Here is a 21827-nt window from a genome sequence, read left to right on the forward strand (position 1 = left end):
AAGAATCCATGCTCCCTCCCGTTATCCCCATCTCCCGGCTGTTTTCCACGCTGGCTCTTCCCTAGTTCTCATCCTGGCTCCCTCCCTCACTAGCTGTGAGACTTTGGACAAGTTACTCAGCTGTTCTGGGACTCATCTGCGGAACTGAGGACGGTACTAGCTGCTAGCTCACTGAGTCACTAAGGAAACGGAAGAAAGCCTACACGCAAGGCAGTCGGAACAGTGTCTGTGACTGGTACGCTTTTGACGTTGGCGCCTACCGTTGCCATCAGCAGCAGACACATTTCCATTTCACCAGAGCATCTCGGAAGACAGTGCATCTTTGATTCTACATCCCATGCAGGCGCCTCCCACCTGCACCCCCCCCCCTCCCCTTATGGCCAAACTTCTAGTAAGGGGGACTTGCGCAGTACCTGTCTGCGTCCTTCACTCTTCACCTTCCATGCTGTCATTTACCTTCCTTGAATTCCCACACCTGTGTCCCTGTTCGAAATCCCCCAGGGGCTCCCTCCCCCTGCCTGGCTTTCAAGTCCAAGTCTACCCGCCCCACCTGACTTCCTGTTCCAGGGGGGGCTCTAGCCCACACAGCCTCCCCGCCCGAGGCCCATGGCCTTGGCCGGCACTCACATCTTGCCATTTGTCGTCCTCTTCCCGCAGCTGGTTATTTATCAGCTGTAGCTGCTCCTGGCGGGCCCTGCTGTGCGGCTGCACCGTGGCCTCCTCCTCACACCGCATGTCAAACATACTCGTGCTCCTGAGTGTGGACAAAGAGACAAAAATGGACCGGTGCCGGGGGTGTGCTCTGCGCGTTCTGCCGCGCGGGGGCGCTACCGCGCTGACCAAACGGCCCCTTTCCCTCCGCAGCTCAAGGCAGCGGCGCCATGCGGCGTGCTGCGAAGCCCCAGGCGGCAGCCGGCATGCTGGCACCCCCGCCTCTTCTCCTTTTGCCCCCAAAGCCAAAAGGGGACCATCTTTGCTTTCAGCGGTGGCTGCGGCAAGTCAATGAAATTTTTTTTTAAAGATTTTATTTATTTATTTGAAGAGAGAGCGAGAGACACAAGCAGGCAGAGCAGCAGAGGTAGAGGGAGAAGCAGGCTCCCCACTGAGCAGGGAGCGGGGCTCGATCCCCGGACTCTGGGATCATCACCTGAGCCAAAGGCAGTCGCTTAACCACCTGAGCCACCCAGGCGCCCCAAGTCAATGTAATTTTATACGTAGGTGCCAAAACGTGTTTACATAAGAGCTAGAAAAAGGTATTTGGAGCTCTGGGCTCTTCTCGTTTGGAAATGTATTAGGAAACAAAATGCAGAGAATTAAAATGTATAACATGGAGAGAATTTATGGGCAAGGAGGGTGGCATTCCGTGAAGCAAAACTTCATTACGGTAAATGCTTGTGCAACGAGCTGTCTGTCCTACGTGCTTTCTCCATGAAAGCAGTTTCTCCACTTTCAAAAAAATCATCCAGCCTCAAGTCTAAGACACCCAACTTCTCATACTGAAGTTTCTGAATTGTGGATGCATCCAAGAACTATGCATTAGCGATTCATATGTTTGCTGTGGTTATTTCTATGTCCTGTAAAAATGCCCATAAATTGGAAGTGCAGTTGATAGCATCTCGGAATCAAGAAAAAAAGGCATTTTATCGCAAGATTAAGGAATAAAATATATAAATCAGTCTATACTTTGCATCTTAATATTCTCACAAGCATTTTACCTCATTTTTGTCAGGATACTTCAGAGTTTACTCTTTTACAAGAAAAAGCTTAGGGAAAGTAATTTTTTAAAGCCCTTAGGCTGTACATATTACTGATATGTTCTATAGGATCTTATTAAATGTTGGGCGAGACCATAGGGCCTCTTCTGTGATGCTTACACAGGCCTTTGTTACAGCAAAAGCTGAAGCAGCAAGATGAAGACAGAAATAAAAACCAAAGCAAAATCCTCAAAGAAATGAGCTCTGGGACCAAGGGGGTTACACAGTCCAAAAGCAAGAAATGGAGGTTCACTGTTAAACTCTAAGAACAGAAGACTATGAGAGTCCATTTTTGAAGCCAGCTCAACACAAAGAGAAAGAGAAGCCATGCACTTAGACACCACTTAATCCTAGACATCATCGATGATGTCCCAAACAGTTCTCCCTGTGAGGAGACAATGGACAGCAGCAGCGTTCCTGGACGCCAGTGGGGTCCTGAGCAGACAGCCTCTCTGGAATGGGAAGACAGATTCCCAGTGCAAGGGCTGCCCGCCTTCATTCCGATGCATTCAAAATGAACTGAATGGCTCTGTTGGGTGCCTCTTCCTTCTCTCTAGGGGTTGGACTATTTAAGTCTGACCTAAGAGAGCTAAAACTGAAGACTGTACTTGCAATCTGTCTTACCCAAGAGTATTCGAATACTCTGACTGCATAGCAGACCTTTCCCTTAGGCCTGTTTGGCACAAATATGACAGACCACCACGGGGAACTGCCCCTACGTACCCAGTGGATAGTGTTGACTATGGCAGCTATGTCTTCTAGAAAGATAAACTGCGGTCCTCCAAAGGGGCAGGGGGCTGTGATTTTTCATTTATTTTAGATATTTATTAAGGTTGTTTAAGAAAGATTTGGGAATTTGCAGCAGTACACAGAAAAGCCTAACCTCATGGTTTTTTGTTTGTTTGTTTTGTTTGTTTGTTTTTAAAACATCATGGATGAAAATTCGCTTAAGTAGGCTTTCCAGAAAGAGACCGAAATTCATTCCATTCCTGGAGCCAGGTCTTATTCTGGAACCCCAGGAAAAAATGGCGGCCTTCTCCAAGATTTGGGATCTGGTTATGTCACTCGGAAAAGAATGGGAGCAAGGCCTTGAGAACTGCCGCCTTCTGTCCTGGGGTCCTATCTCTGTTGCCACCATGAAGTTCTCATGACCCCAGCCCAAAGGTGGCCAAAAGCAGGTTAGTGAAATAAACCAAAGAAACTCGGGTTTGCCATCTCATATACCAGGAAGTACTATTTTTCCCCAGAGTGGTTTTGTTTTGTTTTAAAGAAATTCCAGCAACCAGACCAAAAAAGAACTAACTGAACTATGAGTTATGTCTTTATGCCATTTCAAAAAAAGGAACTAAGCAAGTTGAAAATTGATAATACAAGACAGAAAATGGGCTGAGTCACCATTCAGAAAATGTCCCTTACTTCAGAGGTTGGACTCAGCCTCCAAAATGAAGAAGTGTGTGTTGGGGGGAGGGGCGGATGCAGGGTGTGTGCAGGGTGGGGGATCCTGGAGGAGCCCAGGCTCCAGATTATTAATGTGGGTTCCTCTCAGCATTTGCTCTCAGCCCATGCCTTGTGCTGTTGGGATGAGGGTCCCGGCTGCCACCCCCAGAGTCTCCCATGAAGGTGAGGTGGCACTTTTGAGGGCCAGGATGAAATCACCTCCAGGGAAGCCTGGAAACTGTTTCGGGGCCAGGTCGGAGGTGAGGGAATTAGGAATAAAACAGCCTCCAGCTCTCACGGTGCACAGGCTCCGTTGGTGGGCAGAGCCTTGGGACGGGAGGAACGTGCACGTGAAGAAAAGGGCCAGAAGGTGAAACTGTATCTACGGAAACATTTTTGGCTTGCTGGGAGGCGGAAATCTCTGTTTGCCTGTGTGGTAGGTCTGCCCCCGACCTGCATTTTCCTGAAAGGGCACATCTTTTTTTGATTGGACTGTATTTTAAGAACGTGCCAGTTCTGAATAAACAGAGCCTGGTGCCAATAATTGCCCTTAAAGATTTTGGAAAAGGGAGAGAGTGGGGGGAATGCATGAAACATATAACGAATATCTATTTGAAAACTAAGGTCCCAGTATAAACTTTGCATTTTGCACCCCACACGGCTTCATGTAGGTTGCGTCTACTCCCAAGAAGGAAATTCGGCACTTTGGATACTCCCAGGTCAGACCTCTGGGAAAGAAGTTCCTTTTACTCTTCTTAGTCCATGAGGTCATGTTTTGTAAATTTGGGGCAGAGAAGGGAGTCCCCACCTCCACTGCCCTGAAAAAAAATCATTCACTTTTCCCGTGGGTGAGGTTTCATATTCAAGGTACAGGCAAGATTCAAACGCTCCTTCCCATGGCTTCCTTTCTTCCACTTGTTGGGATTTCCCAGAGATCCATGCTAGGCCAACTGCCCGGGGGCCTTACACTGATGAAGAATAAATCCATCCCATCAAAATGTTTTTGTGAACCAAATCAAAGTAGTGTTTTGCCTATCATCTTAGATAATCTTCCTTTCAGTACAAGTTAAATATCACCAGTGCAGATTTTCAATGTCATAACCGGGGCTCAATTTTACAGACTACTTAACTCCATGCAGTCTGCCAAGCTCAGGGGGAATTTGGTTTTGAGACATGGCTGTGCTGTACGTCAGGACACAAAGCCATCAGAGATGGCACACTGGAAACATATCCTGACACCTGAGGCAGCCCGCTTGGTGCTAGGCCAAACCAAGCTGACATCTTGAACATAGACGTGGAAAAGGTACTGGAAGCTGGGGCTACTGAGGAAACAGAAATCTGGGGGCCCAGTCTCCTTGTCGTTGGTGGCAATGATTTTTGTGTTTTGCACTCTTATTTAAAGACTCCTCACTTGGTGACTGAAATATCTTTGGCCAGTGTGTGCTCTTCTGATGGCCCCGTACTCCCACCAGCACACGGACTGGTCCTCCCAGAGACATCAGGCTCGGCAGGGCCACTGACAATGGAATTAGGTATTAATTAGGTTTCTCAAAGCACAGATTTACTCAACTTTGAGAAAACTAGTACTGTGCCAAGAAAACGTTTGCCTTGGATATCTGCTTCGGAGTGCTCCGCAGATGGGAAATCCATTTCTGAAACAGTTCATGTGGTCACAAATGGGAGAGTGTTGGCCCCTTCTCAAATTTGGACGTGAGGCGGAGGTAGGGAATGAACCTCTGAGAGGAGTGGAAACGAAGGAGCCAGCAGAGGAAGGCCAAGTCATGTTTGACATCCTGACTCCTTGCTATGCCGCAGAACTAGAGCGCAACCCCATTGTTCTGGTCTTGAGCATCCCACAGTTATATTATTCCAACCTAGGAGGAACTCAGGCTCCTGATTCTATAATTAGTGGTTCAGGATTTGTTTTCTTAGCTCAAAACAAAACAAATCAAAAAAAAAACCAGGGCCATGAGAATGACTCGCCTCATTGTTAACTCCAAGCCCTAACATATCAAGAATTAAATGCAAAAACGCAGAATAATTCTGTGGTTCGGAAGGGGTACCAACATCCAGACCGTAAGACCAGCCTCCCCATGCCATGTCTATGAAAAGCAAATGTTAAGTTTAAGCAGCAGCTGTGTATTAGAATCATGCTTGAGTTACTCTTTCATTCATCTCTCCTGCACAGAACATATGTTCTGCATTCCAACTTCAAGTGCTTTTCCAAGGCTGCGTGAGTCAGTTAGCTGCTCAGTTCACTGTCGCATTAATTGCATTTCAATTAGTGGTAAGTATGGGAAACATGCAGTTTAAGCTAGTCATTAATGGATTCCTACAAACACAAGACAACTTACTCTGCGTCATCAGACACAGGAGTTCTCGGACCGTATCTACAAGACCAAATACAAAATTAGAGGATGGGAAAGACAGAAGGTTAGCTCTGTAACCAAGCTGGTAATAAACATTACCGGCGACATATTTGTGTGTCAAACCTTTTTTGCTGATCGCGCTGGAAGAGAAGTGTCATGACACAATTAGCGGCATTTATTAACTTCTGGAAATGAAAGAACAGTCTTGACATTGCCAAAGAATGCAAAATGTGTATTAAAACACAGAGGAGAGATGAAAATAATCCCCATGCTACCCACAAAAAAAGAGTCTGTTCAAAATAAACATAAGAAGGCTTAGGTGCAACCCACAATGTTTAGAGAAGGTAGTTTAAGGTGGAGTGGGGGGAGCCAAACTTGTAAATCATTCACAAACAGTTAAACCGTTCATGCCTTTGTGTTCGCCAGTAACGGGCTGTAATGGACACCCAACATAGAAGCACACGCTCACTGACCCTTTCCCTGATGTGTTAATGCATTTGCACGAATGACATCAAAGAGCGTTTCTGCAGTTTTCTGAAAACAAACCAGAGCTCCAACCAGAACCCCAATCAGTGTCTTCCGCATGCGTTTGACAAAAACCACAATTCCTAGAAAACTAGCAGCCTTAATCAAAGCCAGACTTGGATAATATTCCATAACTTGAAAAACCAAAGTTTTCCTTTTTACAGTTTTTATATCCTTCTGATGGTTTAGATCTACAAAGTTGTACCTTCTGCAGGACAGACACTTTACATTTTAATGCATTTGATAAAGCGAAGAAAAAGGTTAAATTAGAAAAAAGAAATGAGGACATTGAAAGGGCATATTTTAAAGCATTTGAAAAAGCAGCTTCCGCAACTGACTATCTCTTCAGCAAAGGGAAATGTTAAGAGAAGGTTCTTACCTATGCCCTCAAGCGCGGTTCATTTCTGCACTCCAATGGCGGACAAAGAATTATTTGAGCAAAGAAAAAAAGGTCCTGTTTTCAGTTTCCAGCAAATTAAATTTTGTGGTTTTCAGCAAAAATTACCTAGTCTCGTGTTCAGTTTCATAATAGTTCATGGGGAAAAGAGTCATTTCTAGAGATGTCTTCCTCTAATCTTGGGGAAAACACCCTGGAATGAATGGGTGCGCGCGCACCCCATCCCCCATGCACACACCCTTCTCTCTTACCTGTTCTTATCATTCTAGAACAGTCTGCATTTGTGCATTCATTAATACTTGTTTTCATTCACAGCAAAGACAACCACACCAGTGCAAGACCCAAAGTCTCTGTTGAAATGGCCCAAAGGTTTGCGGATATTTCTCTTCTGGCAGTTAAGACTCATTTTCTGTTTTTCCAGGCGATAGTTTCCGAAGGGACTAAAGTTTAACCCAATACACTCAATTTTTCAAAAAAACACTCCTACATTTGGAATCGATGACCAACGGATTCCTCCACAGCCAAGGGAGGGTGCATGAGTTTTTAGTTCTGAAGACTGGATCAACGTCTGCTGGTTCATAGGCCTACTGGAGTAGGCTTACTCAAATCCAGCATTTTCTAAATTATCTACAGAGACAGCAGAGAAGTTCTGCCCAGTTAACTGAGAAATAATGAACTGGTAGGATGTGTTTTGTGTCTCGATCTGAATATTTTTGTTCATGTGTTATTGAAGGAGACTGTACCTACAGAAGGGCACCGGCCACACACATAACCCTCGGTGAGTCTGCGCAACCCAGACACAGCCAGAGATCAGCGTCGAGTGTTCTGTACTATGTAAATAGTATGTATCCCTGCGAGTGTGGCTCCTTAAGCCCATTTTGTTGATGAGATTCAGCGATATCTTGTTGTAGCAATGGAGGCTGTATCTGAATTTACACTGCTTCTACGCAAAATACTTAACAGCCTTTCACTGACATCTCTGCCAACAAATGTAGATTCACGCTAAAGTGGAAGCGCCATGAGGGCAAGGAGCTCTTTTCTGGGTTCCCTGAACAGCGACCAGATGAGGTCCTCCATTAAGTATTTATTGAGCACTTACTGGATGATCTGGAAATTGAAGAGAAAAGCACAGCTTAGTCTCTGAAGATAATGTTCATTTACCCTTTTACTACACACTCACGGATTTCAGGAATCACCTCCTAATTCATTAGATTTAAGAGGGCATCCATTTAAGCAGAACTGTCTTTGCAGTTAAGGAGAAGATAATTCGAGCCTGGGCTTCAAGTGAGTTTCTCCTCTGTTCTATGGGAAACTGAAAAGTAAAGGGAAGTTTTAAAAAAAAATCACTAATAAAGAGATTTTAAAAAATAATACAAAGTAGGTGAGTCAATAGGTATAAAATTGGCCAGACAAATCACAGTTGGTATAAGTATCCTACCAGAAAGAAAAAAAAAAAAAAAAAGGAAATGAAAAGGCAATGAATAAAGTTCAATTCTGAGGGTAAGGATATTTAGAAAGATAAAGAGAATATTCTGTGCATCTATTTCATGTATGTAACTTTTGGCACTAATCAAGCATTTTGGGATCAGTAATTAGCTGATTCTATACCTCCATATTGTGAACTGGCACTGCTTCTTTTGAAGTGAGAGGGAAAAAAATGTGTCTCTTGCTCTTTAAAATTATCCCCGAACACCCAGCCCTGTGTTTTACACATAGTAGTTACTCAATAGATAGTTGTGGAAAAGAAACATGAACTCCCAAGGCGTATGCCCCCTCAGTCACGCAACTGGGACACGTAGCACGTGGGACCACATCTCCTGCTCAAACTAGCCATTCATTCCCATTTGGATCTAAAAAGGACTTTCTCCGAATCACAGAGGGACAGTTACAAGTGACAGGGAATTCATCAGACTGCCACTGTTTCCTCTAGTAACCGGTGCAGGCCACGTGCTGGAGGGGGACCAGGGCCTTCAGCTCAGGTAGGGCTGGGTCTGAATATTGGATCTGTAATTACCGGCTGTGTGGACATGGGCCTCCATTCCCAATTGCAAAATGCAGATGAAAATTCTTCCTCTCAAAGGTCGTGCGAGGAATAAGTCAATGGGAAAACACCCGGAAAGGGTAGGCAGCCACGGGCCCCACTTCCTTCTTCCCTTTCGTGCTCACTTGCTTTACAGCAGCCCAAGACACTGGGGCCATGCAGTGTCAGGGCATCTGGAAAGCGAGTGAGGGTGGTGGACGGGGCCGATCAGTCAGTCCCTCTGTCTCGAACCAGCCCTGACAGGCCCTGACCAGCCGGGATCCATGTGGGATCTGCTCACTGATTTCTCTGTCCATGGCCCTACCTGTGAATTTCCAGAAGGTGAGCTAGAGGGAGCAGCCACCCTTTGAAAGGGCTACAGAGCACTCTGTACTATATAAAACAACAAAAACACAGCTCGAAAAGTACCCCCGCCTCCTGAAACCAACGTTACAACAAGGTTCTGCGACAGTGCTAGGAGCATTCGTAGGCTTACACAGCACAGATTAAATCCAGGTCCCAAAGATAGACGGGATCTTCATTTGAAAATTTGGGTGTCACTTAAGGTTTTCCCTGCTTCCCATCCTAGCCTCTGACTCGCTACTTTTAGGGTCCTTCATGAACCGGAACCCCACTGCTTCCTGTTTTCTAGTGGATCCTGCCATTATGCCCAACACCTCTCACTTTTATTCCACTTAGATCTGGCAGACCCTACTTTTAACAAAAATGTACCACTCTCATTAAGTGGCAACAGAGGCTTCAACATTTAGGACTTTTAACTACAAACTTCAGATTATTTCCTTACTTGTTCTTTTTTTTTTTAAGATTTTTTTTTTTTTTTTTAAATTTGAGAGAGAGAGAGAGAGACAGAGATAGTGAGAGAGAACACATGAGCGGGGAGGAGAGGGAGAAGCAGGCTCCTCAGTGAGCCGGGAGCCCAACCTGTGGCTCCGTTCCAGGCCCCCAGGCTTATGACTTGAGCCCAAGGCAGACACTTAACCCACTGAGCCACCCAGACACCCCTCCTTATTTGCTCTTTTAAATCAAGTCACAGCATGGAATAGAAATCTTACTTCTAGAAAGCCCTGAGTGTTTGCTAATGTCGTAATGAAATGGAATTACAAATTGGTAAGTGGTATACGTCTTCTTTGGACCTGAAGATGTTCCTGGAATCAAAGTGAAATCAAGTAGCTCAGAAAGAAGTTCAAATCCTTTACCTGAGGGCTCCTATATGAGCTAGGAAGAAATAAGAGTTACCCATTTAGGGGGCCCACAAGATGAGTCAGAAAAAAAAATTTGTTGAACCAGAAAATTCACAAATGCATCTTCTTTCCATACCTGCTTATAAGCAAAAAAGGAAAAAAAAAATTCTTGGCCAATTTTTATCATTCCATTTCTGCAAGCAATCGCAGGTAAGTGGCGCTGAGGTATCATAACGCGTTAATAACATACTCAAAGCATCTACGAAGGCTCAGACCAGAAAAACAAAACCACAAAGGCTTAGGAAAATCTTCTGACCTCTTATCCTTCAACGGTGGACCCCCGGCAGATTCCTCCACATCCTGCCGCTTTGCAAATGGAACTGGAAGGAACTGGTTTACGTTGGCTCCCACGCGTCTAAGACACATCCCGGTTCTTCTGACCATCATGTCATCTTTTTGTGAGTCATACAACTTTCCTGGGCCTTTCGGTCTGCTGCTGCTCCAGGCAGGAGCTGTCATCCTCTCTGAGCTCTCTTCTGTCCCCGAGGTCTTGCATTCAGAGGCCAGGGGACACACACTAGGGCAATATTCAGTCCAGCCAGTCAAAGGCCACTTATTGCTAAAGATGTTTTCAGTAGCATCCCCCAATGGCATCAACCCAAGACAGAAGAAGCCAACGTCCATGGAGGCAGCAGCACACAGAGCAACCGAGTACTAACACTGTGGGCCTCCATCATGCAACGGGTACTTACACCGGAACGGGTTTCCCTTTCCGGTTTTTCAGGATTCCCGAGAATGAAATCTGGCCAGCACCCAACCACATGCAAAGGCTCCCATCTCTACCCAGGGAGGGCACTGAGAGCAGGACTCTGAACCTGGGCTGGGTGCATTCTTCTAAGTGACTGAACTCTACACCACGTCAGTCATCAAGGGCATACTGTGGCTCGAAGCTGTTTTCTGGGAACACAACAGCCACACACAGCAGAGGCAGCACACCCTGGAAGGCAGGCAAGTGCTCACAGTGGCTGGCCGCTCTCCTCTGATGGCTCAGCCTTTGGCGGCATCTCAGAATCACTTTGAGCAACTCCTTCCTTCTCTTCCTTGCCATCCTGCGGCAGCTGTCTGCACGTCGCTGAAGCCAGAGAGGACAACTTTACTGCTAGGGAAGAATTCACACCCAAGGCCTTGACCCCACCTGTCATCCTGCACCTCCCGGGGAAGGGAGGGAACGTCGCTCCTCACCTTCCTCCACTCCTGGGCGCTCGCTCAAACCGCAGACGTGCTCCTCCTGGGTCTCCAGTATGGGACCCAGCCACGACACCCTTTTGCAACAGTCCCCTACGCCAGAATTCACTATTCTGTTGACAATCAAGCAGCATTGGTAGCAAGAGAGAAGAGGAAAAAGAATTATGAAAGGACACAACGAACGTTGTTGAGACTGAGAGATTAAGAAGAGTTCGACTGCTCTCATTCTGGAAGCTGGTTAGCAGGGATGACATACTCAGACGGAGAAAGCGAGCGCAGCACCTGTGGAAAGCCAAAGAAGGGCTGGCAAGAGCCTGTCCCCCCACGGGGCTGAGTGATGGCCCCCTCAGTAGTCAAGCACTCAACAATGCATTTCTTACTACCTCCTGACCCCCACCCCAGATCCCCATCAGCCTCTGAAACACCAACTGTATATCTGGTGTGCGCAGATCATTTCTATCTACAGTCTGCTATCCTCCATGCTGTTGGCCATAACTAGATGAAAGACACCCGTCTGTGCATCATGGACCATTCACTGTTGTCTTTGGATTTCAAGGACAGAGCACAGAGGAGGACAACTTGAGCATTTCTCCTCGCCATGGAGAGCGTTACTTCGCTCCCAACACACAGGTGGAATGGAGGTTCCCAGGACAGTCCAGTGGCTTATAAACCGCCCATACCTGCTTCCTGGAGGAGAGACCAGCCCACAGAACTGAACCCCCAGGAGAGGACCTGGGAATTCAAAGCTGGAAGGCCTCCAGTGAGGAGGGGAACGGCTGACAGGCCTGCACGGGCTTCTCCCAGGTGATCCCTCACACATTCGGAGGGCGATTCAGCCAAGGAAACTCTTGACTCATAGGAACCCCAAGAGAGGAGTCTTTTTCCATTCACAATTCATCATACCTTTTTTTTTTTAAAGTAGGGGAGGGAAGAGACCTTTACTTTCTTTTTTCACTTCAATGTCCAAATTTGAACGAATGATATTAGTAACTATTTTTTGCTCCCTCCCTGAGATAGGAAAAGACGGAGGTTGTAGATAAAACTGAATTCTATCAACATATCTCTAGAAGAAACGCTAGGGTATCATTAAAACATTCCGTCGAGTTCATTTCAGCATTTCCAACTAATAAAACAGGGCTGAATGCTGCCGAGGGGAAAAGGGTCCTTGGCCAAGATTACTGGCATTCCCCGGCGGTGATTCTGGGGACAACGGAATCGAAATGGACGCCTGCCATTAACTTTCACACACGTGCTCCTCCCCAGGGCGACCTGCAGACGTTGCTCCTCTGCCAACCAGCCCAAGAGCCCGTTCCAACTATGGGATCGCCGGAGGTTTCTGAGAGGTGCTTCGACAGACCCTTGCAAAGCAGCAGCAGCTCCCAGGCAGGGCTTGGACACGGATGGAGGAAAATACCTGTGGTCATGCTGTGCAGTAAGCGTTTGGTCTTTTCCTAAACTGGACGTGGCCGCGGAGGAAGGGGAGACAGAGTTAGTTTCGGTCTTGCTGCCACGACTGAGGACTCCTTCCACGTCCTCCCTAGGCCCAGCCCGGCCGATGCTGAGCCGCTTCCATTTCTGCTGATCTATCTCTGTCACGGGTCCAAAGTGCACAAACTTTTGCTGAGGGCTGGAAGCTTTCTTATAGGCCCTCGCTTTGCGGCTGGCAAAATCATCACGAATGGCAGTTTCTGCTTTAATTTCTGGTGAAGGCTCAGGGGCACAGATGGGCTCAACATCTCCATCCCTAGTCAGAACCAGAAATGAGTTCCAAAGATTTCTTAGGCAAGTGCAAATTACTAAGAGCTTCCCTCCACCCCCCTTTGGAATACCAGATTTATAAAAATACTAATATGGTTAGAGCAGAATTGCTTTTCCATTCATCAAAGGAAGGAACGGTCATAGTCTTGCCTGGTAAATAAGGCTTTAAGCTTCTATGGTGCTCAAAATATCACTTCTAACATCATCAATGATGGCGTAAGAAAATCTTATGTATGGAGAAATAACGAAAATGGGTTAAAAATCACGTAAACAAGCCTATCGAAATTACCTTTCACAGTAGTTGGTTCAATTAAAGAGAATGTTTTCTATCCAGTGACTCGTCACTTTCGGTATTAATAATTTTCAACTCATACAGAATACACTATGTTTTAGGAGGTATTTTTTTCTCCAGCCATGAGAGTAAAAAAATGATAGAAGGATAAGCATTTGATTCCTTCAAAGTTTAACGAAACCGCTTGCAGGGGAAAATTCAGGAAAAGCATGACACACCTTGTCTTTCCTGACACTTTCAGTCTCTCCCACGTCTCCAAGTCCGCTTCGGTGATATTGGAGACTGTGACAAATCTTGGAGCCTCTTGGTGAGGGCCGAGGAGGCCCTGAATTCTCCGCTGAGCCAGGTCATCCCTGTAAAGATCTGGCACCTTCCTCACTCCCTCTTCTGCCTGTTTGCTCTCCTGAGTCCGAGGAATACAGCCCACCACTGACTTCACTTCTTGGCCCTGGTTCCTGTTAGTTTTATCCAGGCCCCCACATCATCGGAAAAATCAGGTTCAAGGCAGGGGAGCAGACAAACAGAATGTCAAGCAAGGAATTCCAGAGGCTAAGGACAGAAGAAAATGATGAAGGCACCTTTCCCTTTCTCAAAAAATTCAGGATCACTGGGAGCCTTGATTCTTTGTGCCTACGCTACCCTTTCGACACTGCAATGAGATGGAGTTTTTTCCACCAGATGATAATCTCTAGTTTGGTTTAGGAAGAGAAGCCAGGGCTCGCTGAAAGACTGCTAAGAATGGTAATGAGATTTCGGTTTGACAGTAATGATGCCCAATTCCCACACTATTCAAGTTACTATAATGAATTCAAGTTCTCTGATTGAATCCCTGAGCCCTCTTGGAATGTCTTTTACCGAACCAGTAAAATGTCAGTAATGAGCTCGGCATGATCCAAATTCTAGGATTAGTTGGGAGATAGCTGGAACGCTGTTCACATATTAAATATCTCAACCATAAACTCACAAGTGCCAGGAAGTACATCTAAGTCAATTCCAAACAGAAAGTTTCGACCTTCGAAATCAGTCTCTGCTTCCGGACAGCACTGGTTAGGTCTGACTAATAATGTAAACTTGAAGAGTACACAGAGTGTATCCTCTTCACCTGGACCTAGAGAGTCAATACTCATTTGTTTCTTACGTTAAAAACTAGTCACCTTCACTGATGTTAAAGCTGGTATTTTCACCTGTTCTCCCAAGAAGTGGAAGTTGGGTGGCTTAATGCTCACAATTCTGTCATTTAAATCCGTGCATAAACATTCAATGGCATTAAAAGTCAATTTCTAATGAAATGTGCTTCCCAAGAGAGAAAATCTCAAACATCCACATAGAGAGGGATATTTGTTTTTAAAAAAGATATCATCCAAGCTAGAAAACCAAGAGGTATTCTCTCATTACCTAGAGGATGTGGTGTCTTTGCAGACCCTCTACAAGTTAGGAGGGCTACAGAATTTTCTGTTTACTTTCAGTTTGGGAAAGGGGATAAAGGAAGGGCAGAGGCAGGAGCCACTCGGGGCCTTCTCTTCTTTCAACCGTTCTTTGATGCTCCCTAGAGAGGTCATGGGCCATCTGAGACTCAGAACCATGTCCCCAAACAGAGTCAGGTGACAACAGACAAACGAGGCTGGAAATACTGGGAATTAAAATTGCATGCAGGATGGGGCGCCTGGATGGCTCAGTGAGTTAAAGCCTCTGCCTTCGGCTCGGGTCATGATCCCAGGGTCCTGGGCTCTCTGCTCAGCGGGGAGCCTGCTTCCCTACCTCTCTCTCTGCCTGCCTCTCTGCCTACTTGTGATCTCTGTCTGTCAAATAAATAAATAAAATCTTAAAAAAAAATTGCACGCAGGAGAAAGGGAAAAAGGGAGATGCAAAAGCAACTCCTTTTCCTAACTCAAGTTGCTGATTCCCATCCTTGTGCCTTGATGCTAGTGAATTGTCCAGAAATCTGTTTAATGCACAACAACAGATTCCCTCCTACAAGGCCCTCCTAGAATGGTTTGTTACAAGGCATGACAGAGTGAGAGACTCCCGAAGCTAGAGTGTGTCCTATAAAAAAATCACGCTAGGCTTCTATGCTCTAACCCCTATTCTATATCCATGCATTTTGTACCTGGTGCTTCGCAGAACAACAGCAACAATTGTGCAAAACACAGTTAAGACATTTATATTCTTCGTTCAAAAGAATTTACAAACCCCATTACATTAGGGGCAAAGAGATGGCAATTGGACGATGCAAATCTCTGATTTTGGTATAAGGAGAAAATACAAGAATGATCAACTCTGTGTGATGAAATTTAGCAAGCTGCCACCTTCAACGCCATCATATCCCTCCTAGGATAAGAATCACTGGCCAAAACCCATTTCGCTACAGTTTTCCTTTCTCAAATTAAGAGGATGGGAAAAAGGTTAGGAGAGGGAAACTCATCCAAAAACAATTTCTATAACAGAACAAACAGAAGTGTATTATATTTTTGAGAAGTTTTTTGTTTTTGGCTCCAAGCCCAGCGTGGAGCCAATGCAGGGCTCAAACTCATGACCTTGAGATCAAGACTTGAGATCAGGAGTCAGATGCTCAATTGACTGAGCCAGGCATGAACCCTGGTTGTGTGTGTGTGTGTTTTAATGAGACCTATCCATCATTAAATTCTAAGTGATTTTGTTGGTATATAGAAAGAGAGCAAGCCTAATTTTTTTCTTCTCCCAAAATCTAAAAGGAATTAATAAGAGAGAACAGGCTACAGCTACAAGTGACTGTATTTTCCGTTTCCTGCGAGTGGACTGGACCAGCCTTGGATGGTGGCCACCCCTGATAGGCACTGGTAGACGTCTGCCTGTACCAATAATGCCAACCATTTGTGGTGATGTATCTACTAGAACTCAAAGTTTATTTGATGAATTCAGCCCCATTTTGCACGACTGTCTGCCACTGCATTTAGGGAGACTGGCTATCTGGAGTGCCATTTCAAAATAAACCACCACTACCGATTATTTATAACAGGGAAAGGAAAGAAAGGAATGGGGGCCTATGGCACAAGTCCCCTTCACTTAATTATGCTCCCCCTCTCACCCACACGAACACACACACAGTGCACACCTTTTATATTCTAGACTTTTCTTTTCTGAAATTTCCTTTGAGAGCTGTTCGTCGCTCTCTGATTTCTCTGCCTCTTTTTTTCGGTAAGGCCCATAGAGGAGTTGGTTCAATGGCACCGCTGGCTTGGTCTGGTTCATCCTCACTCTCCTTGCAGCAAAGTCATCTTTCTCAAGATCGGGCCGCCGACGCGCAACTTCCTCTTCTGACTCTGAATCTTTGCCACATTGGTGGGTCAGGAAAGGGTTTTCTTTGCGAAGGATAATGTCATGAACAGCTTCTTTCTCATTATTTAATGGCTTGTGACTGATGGAGCAAAATTAAATAGAACTCTCCATGTGATCAGACCAAATGCTTTTTTAAATCCCCATCTCCAGACACACAACTGTGTTGTTAGTGGAAGGTCTTCTCAACATCGTTAGTCTAGATGACATCTGTTCGCTCTTTTAGTCCAGAGTTGTAGCGTAGTTAGGGTGGGTTTTAAAACCTTGGTTTTAGCCAGCGACTAGCAATGCTAAAAAGTCATTTAATGGACAGGACCCCATCAGCACCAGCAATGCAGGATCCTAAATGGCTCTGAGAGGGACAATCCGAACTCTTGTCGAGACATTGGGAAGAGTAGAAAGCTTTTGGTTGTTCTTTTTCCTTTAGCATATTAGCAATGCACCCAACAGTTTGTTTGTTTGTTTCTGAGTGGTAGGGCAACAATTTGAGCCACCAAGAAACTGATCTGGGGGAGAGCTAATGCGTGCAGCTGTATGACAGCAAACCTAGACTATGTACCCAGTTGCGAAGTGTGAGGAAGGTCTTTCTGCAGAGCTGAGCTCACCTGAAGCATTTGGACCTGAAACAGGACGGACCCGGGGCATAAATGCTTCTCTTGCCCTGCACCCTCCCATGAGCAGCTCTGTCTTCTTCTAGTAAATTCTTCTACCCCAATGACTGTCCACCTCTCAGCTCTTCTTCATCATATGCTAGATGTCAAGTCAATTGTGGTAAAACATTTTGCCAAAATGGCTAAAAAATTACTACTTTGCGCTATTCCCATTTTCAAAGAGATGTTGAAGACCTCAAACTTTTAAATTCCTGAATGCGGTTTAATGGTGGACTATAGGACTTTCCACTCAGTTTTGTTTTTTTGTTTTCGTTGGAGGCACGTGGGATAGGAATAGGGTCGAACTGTGTGCATCTGGAATTCCCACAAAGTCTTCTTCCCCTGCTCATAGGCTCAGCCTTGCTTCTAGGTCATTATTATTCTGAGTAATAATAAAACGTTAAAACTTTTAAAAAAATCATTTATTATCTTCTCATTTCAAAAAGATAAGTAAATAAATATCTTGACTCCTAATGCTTACCTACTTTGTATCCAATCTCTAAGAGGGAGTCAAGAGTAAATTCCTCATCCTCAAAGGACAACTCATGTCAGAAATGAGAAGGAGGAATTAGCTAGGAGTAAACTGAACACTGAGACTATGAACCCTGATCAGGGAGGCTGCCTGTTCTCCGCTGCTCTGCTCCGTACTGCTCCTGAGGGCACTATGTCTTAAGACGACAGCAGGACCTTACTCTATCTGATTTTTTGGAAAATCAAATCATCTCTAATCATGAGCAGCAAATTCCTTCTTTTCACTGCTGCCACTGTCCTCACTAAAAATTTAAAACACAGAATTTGGAAGCGGTTGGCAGTGCTTTGCTCCCCGAATAAATTTATTTCTTAAAATACAAAATCTTGCCCTGACTCCCAGTGTCCTGCCTGTCCCCTCCTGGACAGTGGTCATGCTCCTTCCTTGCTCCTTAGCCAATGCATCTGGCAAGTACCAACTGGTGTTGGTTGACTAGGGCCATAAAGAATGGCCAATGGAAGTCACAGGCCATTGAATTCATGTCTTCAGAAAGGCATTATTTAAAAAGCACAATGTTGATGATAAAGAAAGTGGCTAACTTACTGAGGCTGCACTATTGGCTAGACTTCTTTCTAAGTGTTAGTTCGTTTAAACCTAACACCAACCCTGCAATGTGTTATTAGCATCACTATTTTAAGAGAGTAGAAACTAGGTTCTAGGTTCAGAAATTTGCCCAAGGTCAAAATGCCAGTGCTTAAGTTAAAATTCAAACCCAGGTTGTCTGGCTCCAGAGGTTCTGTTTGTAACCACTATACTGGGTGTTAAACAAAAGACCTGGCCAGGAATGGTATTGAAAGCAGAACATGATATAAAAAATAAGGCATTATCATGACTATGGAAGTAAGAGAAAGAGAAGTATTTTGCTTACTAAATAAAGAGATCTGTGAGTTGTGCTTAGATTGGAGTTGTGATTTGCATTGCTGGTCACAGGCAGCCACATTTTGCTAGGATTAATGATAGCAGAATGCTAACTCATCATACCTCACAATGCTCACACAGCACTTTACAGTTTACAAAGTGCTTTCAAACTCATTATCTCATCTCAGCTGATCTGACTCCAAGTTCAGGGGGGAGTAGACCCCTAGCTTGAACCTCTTACATTCAAAAGCAGCACTCTTTTCATTTTTTTGGCCAGGGGTCATGGGTTACCATCTCCCCCCAACTCAGGCAGACTTCTTTAGAATAAAACATATGCATTTATGCAAATGGCCATGCCAATTTGTGATGCCAATTTGAGCAGAGAGAATCTGGTGTTCTCTGGATCACAGGAGCCCAAGCCCGGCTACAAATTCCCTGGGGTGCTTCTTTTTAGGCTAAATGCCCAGCATAGCAGCACTTGTTTCAAGTGATCTCAATTTAGATGTGTGGACTTTAAAAAAAAAAGGGGGGGGGTGGTAAAGAAAGCTTTCTGTATCACTGGCCACGGAAAGCCACTCCCTGCCCACTTGAAAAGAAAAACGGCCACAATGACTGATTTTCCGCTACTTGCTTGAATCCTGTGATTTCAGAGTTTCCAGCCAGACTCGGGGGTTGGGGGGAGATAATAACACAAAATCTGAACTCATACTTTTGGCCTCGCAGTAATGCATACTGTGTATAAAGAAGATATGTAGGATTGTGTTCACAGGTGTCTAGTTACTGAAATTCTTCAGTAGCCTTTTGTAAATGTGTTTTTCTCTTTCCCTGAGGAACCTGAAGGGCAGTCTGTTGTAAAGCTTCAGTATGTCCTACTCGGGTTTTCAACAATTCTGACTCTTTGAGCACCTGGTATATTTCAGATACACTAACCACCACAACGACGCTGTGAGATAGGAATTCTCATGTCTGCCGAGTAAAGGAGAACACTGAGGCTTCTAGTTCCAGTCATCTGAATGTAGGTAAATGAAGTGAATTTCAGGGGCAGACTCAGGTTCCCTGGCTTGATATTCATGCGGGAGGTTTGACGCTTTGATTTTTTTTCAAGCCATTCACAGGTGAGTCACTTTGGGAAGGAGAGGCTGCTCGGCTGGGCACGGCTCGCCGCTCAGAAGGAATACAGTTCAGTGCAAGACGAGAAATGCCCAGCCTTGCCTCCAGCCTCGTAACCGTGTCCGGCTTCATCTCAAACAAGTGAAGCTATCTTGGTAGGACAGGTTATGGGCTCGAAGCAGGTGAGGGGGCGGGAGAGAAAAAGCTCTTGGTTCAAACTTATAGGTTTCAAAGTGAATGAGATAGTGATTGAACTGAAGGAAGAACCAGCATTTTCCTTCACCCCTTTTCCCTTGGTACCACACAAGCAGCCAACCCAGACTGGCGGCAAGGCTGTTCTACTGAAAGAAACTGGGCTCTCCTGGGAATGTCAGGGGCAATACCAGAAACTTCCCGGCTCACCCTGTGCCCAAAGAGTGCGGCCACAACTAGAATCACAGAGGCCCCTGCCAGCGATGTGTGTGTCTGCTCCTGATCCCCAAGGATCTGTTCAACAACAACCAGGGAAACAAGCATCTGCTGAGTAGGGTGTAGAGGACGTGGCTAGCACTTAACTGCATCAACTCTTTCCTCTAAAGATTTCGAAAATGTCTATTGTTCCTGGGAGGGTTTTTTTTTTTTTCCCTCTGTAATTAATTACTATGTGGTTGAGAAGATCCACAGACCAGCAGAAAAGACTGAGTGCTGAGACATATGAAAACAATTAGAAAAGAAGTACAATCACGTGAAGCCTATAATTCAGTTAAAAAAAAATTCAGTTAAAAAAAAAAAACTTCTCCAATGGGAAACACCAAGTAAGAGAACTCAAATCTCCATGGCATTTTAATTCAGGGGAAGTGAATCTTGGTTCCCATTTTATCCTCTTAAAAACAGAAATCTTAGCTTTTTTGGCAGAGTCTCATATTTTGGGGTAATTAAGCTAACTTAATCATCAACTAAAATAGAAGCAAAAGGAGTTTATATACTCCTTACTTCAATGGTGACTCTAATGCATATTAAACTCCACACATTTCTTAAGAAGTCCTACTTTCTGTCCCTTGATGCTAAGATACCTCCTAATATATGGTTTGACAGGAAGCTTGGGACTTCTGGGCTTCGAAAGTTACACAAAAATAGAATGCCATGCACTCTTGCTCCTTTTTATATACAAGGAGGTATTTGAGAGTACTTGGGACAAAAACAACAAGAAAACAGTCTATAGAAATAAAGCCTTGTTCTCTGTCTGTGTACCTCCTCCTTGCCTACGACTTGACATTATTACCTATCTCTTCAAACAGATTTTTCCAGCTAAGAAATGGGCCACAAAATATATGCTGGGCCTCTTGCTGGGTTCAAAGATGTGGTAGTCAGAATCCATCTGGATGGCAAAGACAGAAGATGGCGGTTAAATGTTTCAAGAGACATCAGCATATTTACATATTTTATATTCTTAGTTTCCAGATACCAAGAAGCCTTTTCATCTTTATGTGTTTCATTCCAGTTAAGCTACTTTCTGCCACATGAAAAGCAGGATAAACTTAGCATGACTCTCCACTCTGAGGAAGACTGCAGAAAGTAAGTGACAGGGACACAGACAGGCAAGCCTAGTGACACAGGATGTAAAAACCCTGTAAGAGAGAGCTAGCAGCTGAACAATCTGCCAACAAAAGAATTCTGGGTGTTTGGAGCAGCTGTGTCACATTGCTGTTGGGGACCTTGTTTGGGAATATGCACAATTTTCCTGAACCCAGTTTTTAAGCCAGAAGATCTCAGGTGTGATGATATTAAGAGACCTGGGAATTTTTGCTTAATGTAGCTGACTTGGAAGAAATATGTAAACAATGGAGCCAGATAACAGGCAACATGGACAGGAGTAAAGAGTACCACATAAATATAATATTCATCCATCAGAATGACATTTGTAAACTAACCATGATTCTAGGTTTGTGCACAGAATGGAAACTATCATAAAAGATTTCAATATTTCATTACAAAATAAACCTCGCAGTTACTGCCACAGACACCCACGGAATTTCCAGTCTTGTCCAATCTCTTCTTTTCTCTCCGTCACCATGACTCCTGCATGTGCTGACTTAGCTTCATGAGGTTCCCCACTCATCTCCTGTTGCTCTTTTGGATACTCTAAAGATGATATAGAGATTCCTTGAAAAATTAAAAATATATCTATCATATGATCTGGCAATCCCACTTCTGGCTATTTATCCAAAACTTTAGAAGTCAGGACCCATAAGAGAGAGTAGCACTCCCATGTTTATTGCCATACTATGCACAATAGCCAAGGTGTAAAAACAATCTAAATGTCCATTGATGGATGAATGGAAGGAAATGTGACATTTACATATAATGGAATATCGTTCGGTCTTTTAAAA

The 21827-nt window shown here is 44.7% G+C and overlaps 1 protein-coding gene across 7 annotated transcripts in view; it reads right to left on the reverse strand.

Moving 5' to 3' along the window:
- Window positions 1–21827, reverse strand: part of LOC111149208 (LIM and calponin homology domains 1) — a 103630-nt gene that overhangs the window by 56777 nt on the left and 25026 nt on the right. For 4 of the 7 annotated variants that reach the window (XM_022506156.1, XM_022506153.1, XM_022506152.1 and 1 more), the window contains exons 4-5: window positions 5546–5581; window positions 628–754 (exon numbers count right to left, since the gene is read on the reverse strand). In XM_022506156.1, the coding sequence (XP_022361864.1) occupies window positions 628–754; window positions 5546–5581 (163 nt within the window). Of the gene's footprint in view, window positions 1–627; window positions 755–5545; window positions 5582–10020; window positions 10282–10724; window positions 10837–10946; window positions 11063–12363; window positions 12694–13217; window positions 13455–16090; window positions 16394–21827 lie in introns of all 7 variants that reach the window. The other 3 variants (XM_022506157.1, XM_022506154.1, XM_022506151.1) reach the window with 2 other exon arrangements.

Source organism: Enhydra lutris, unplaced genomic scaffold, assembly GCF_002288905.1.
Source record: "Enhydra lutris kenyoni isolate GAN:26980312 unplaced genomic scaffold, ASM228890v2 scaffoldscaffold21, whole genome shotgun sequence".
NCBI classification, from domain to species: Eukaryota; Metazoa; Chordata; class Mammalia; order Carnivora; family Mustelidae; genus Enhydra; species Enhydra lutris.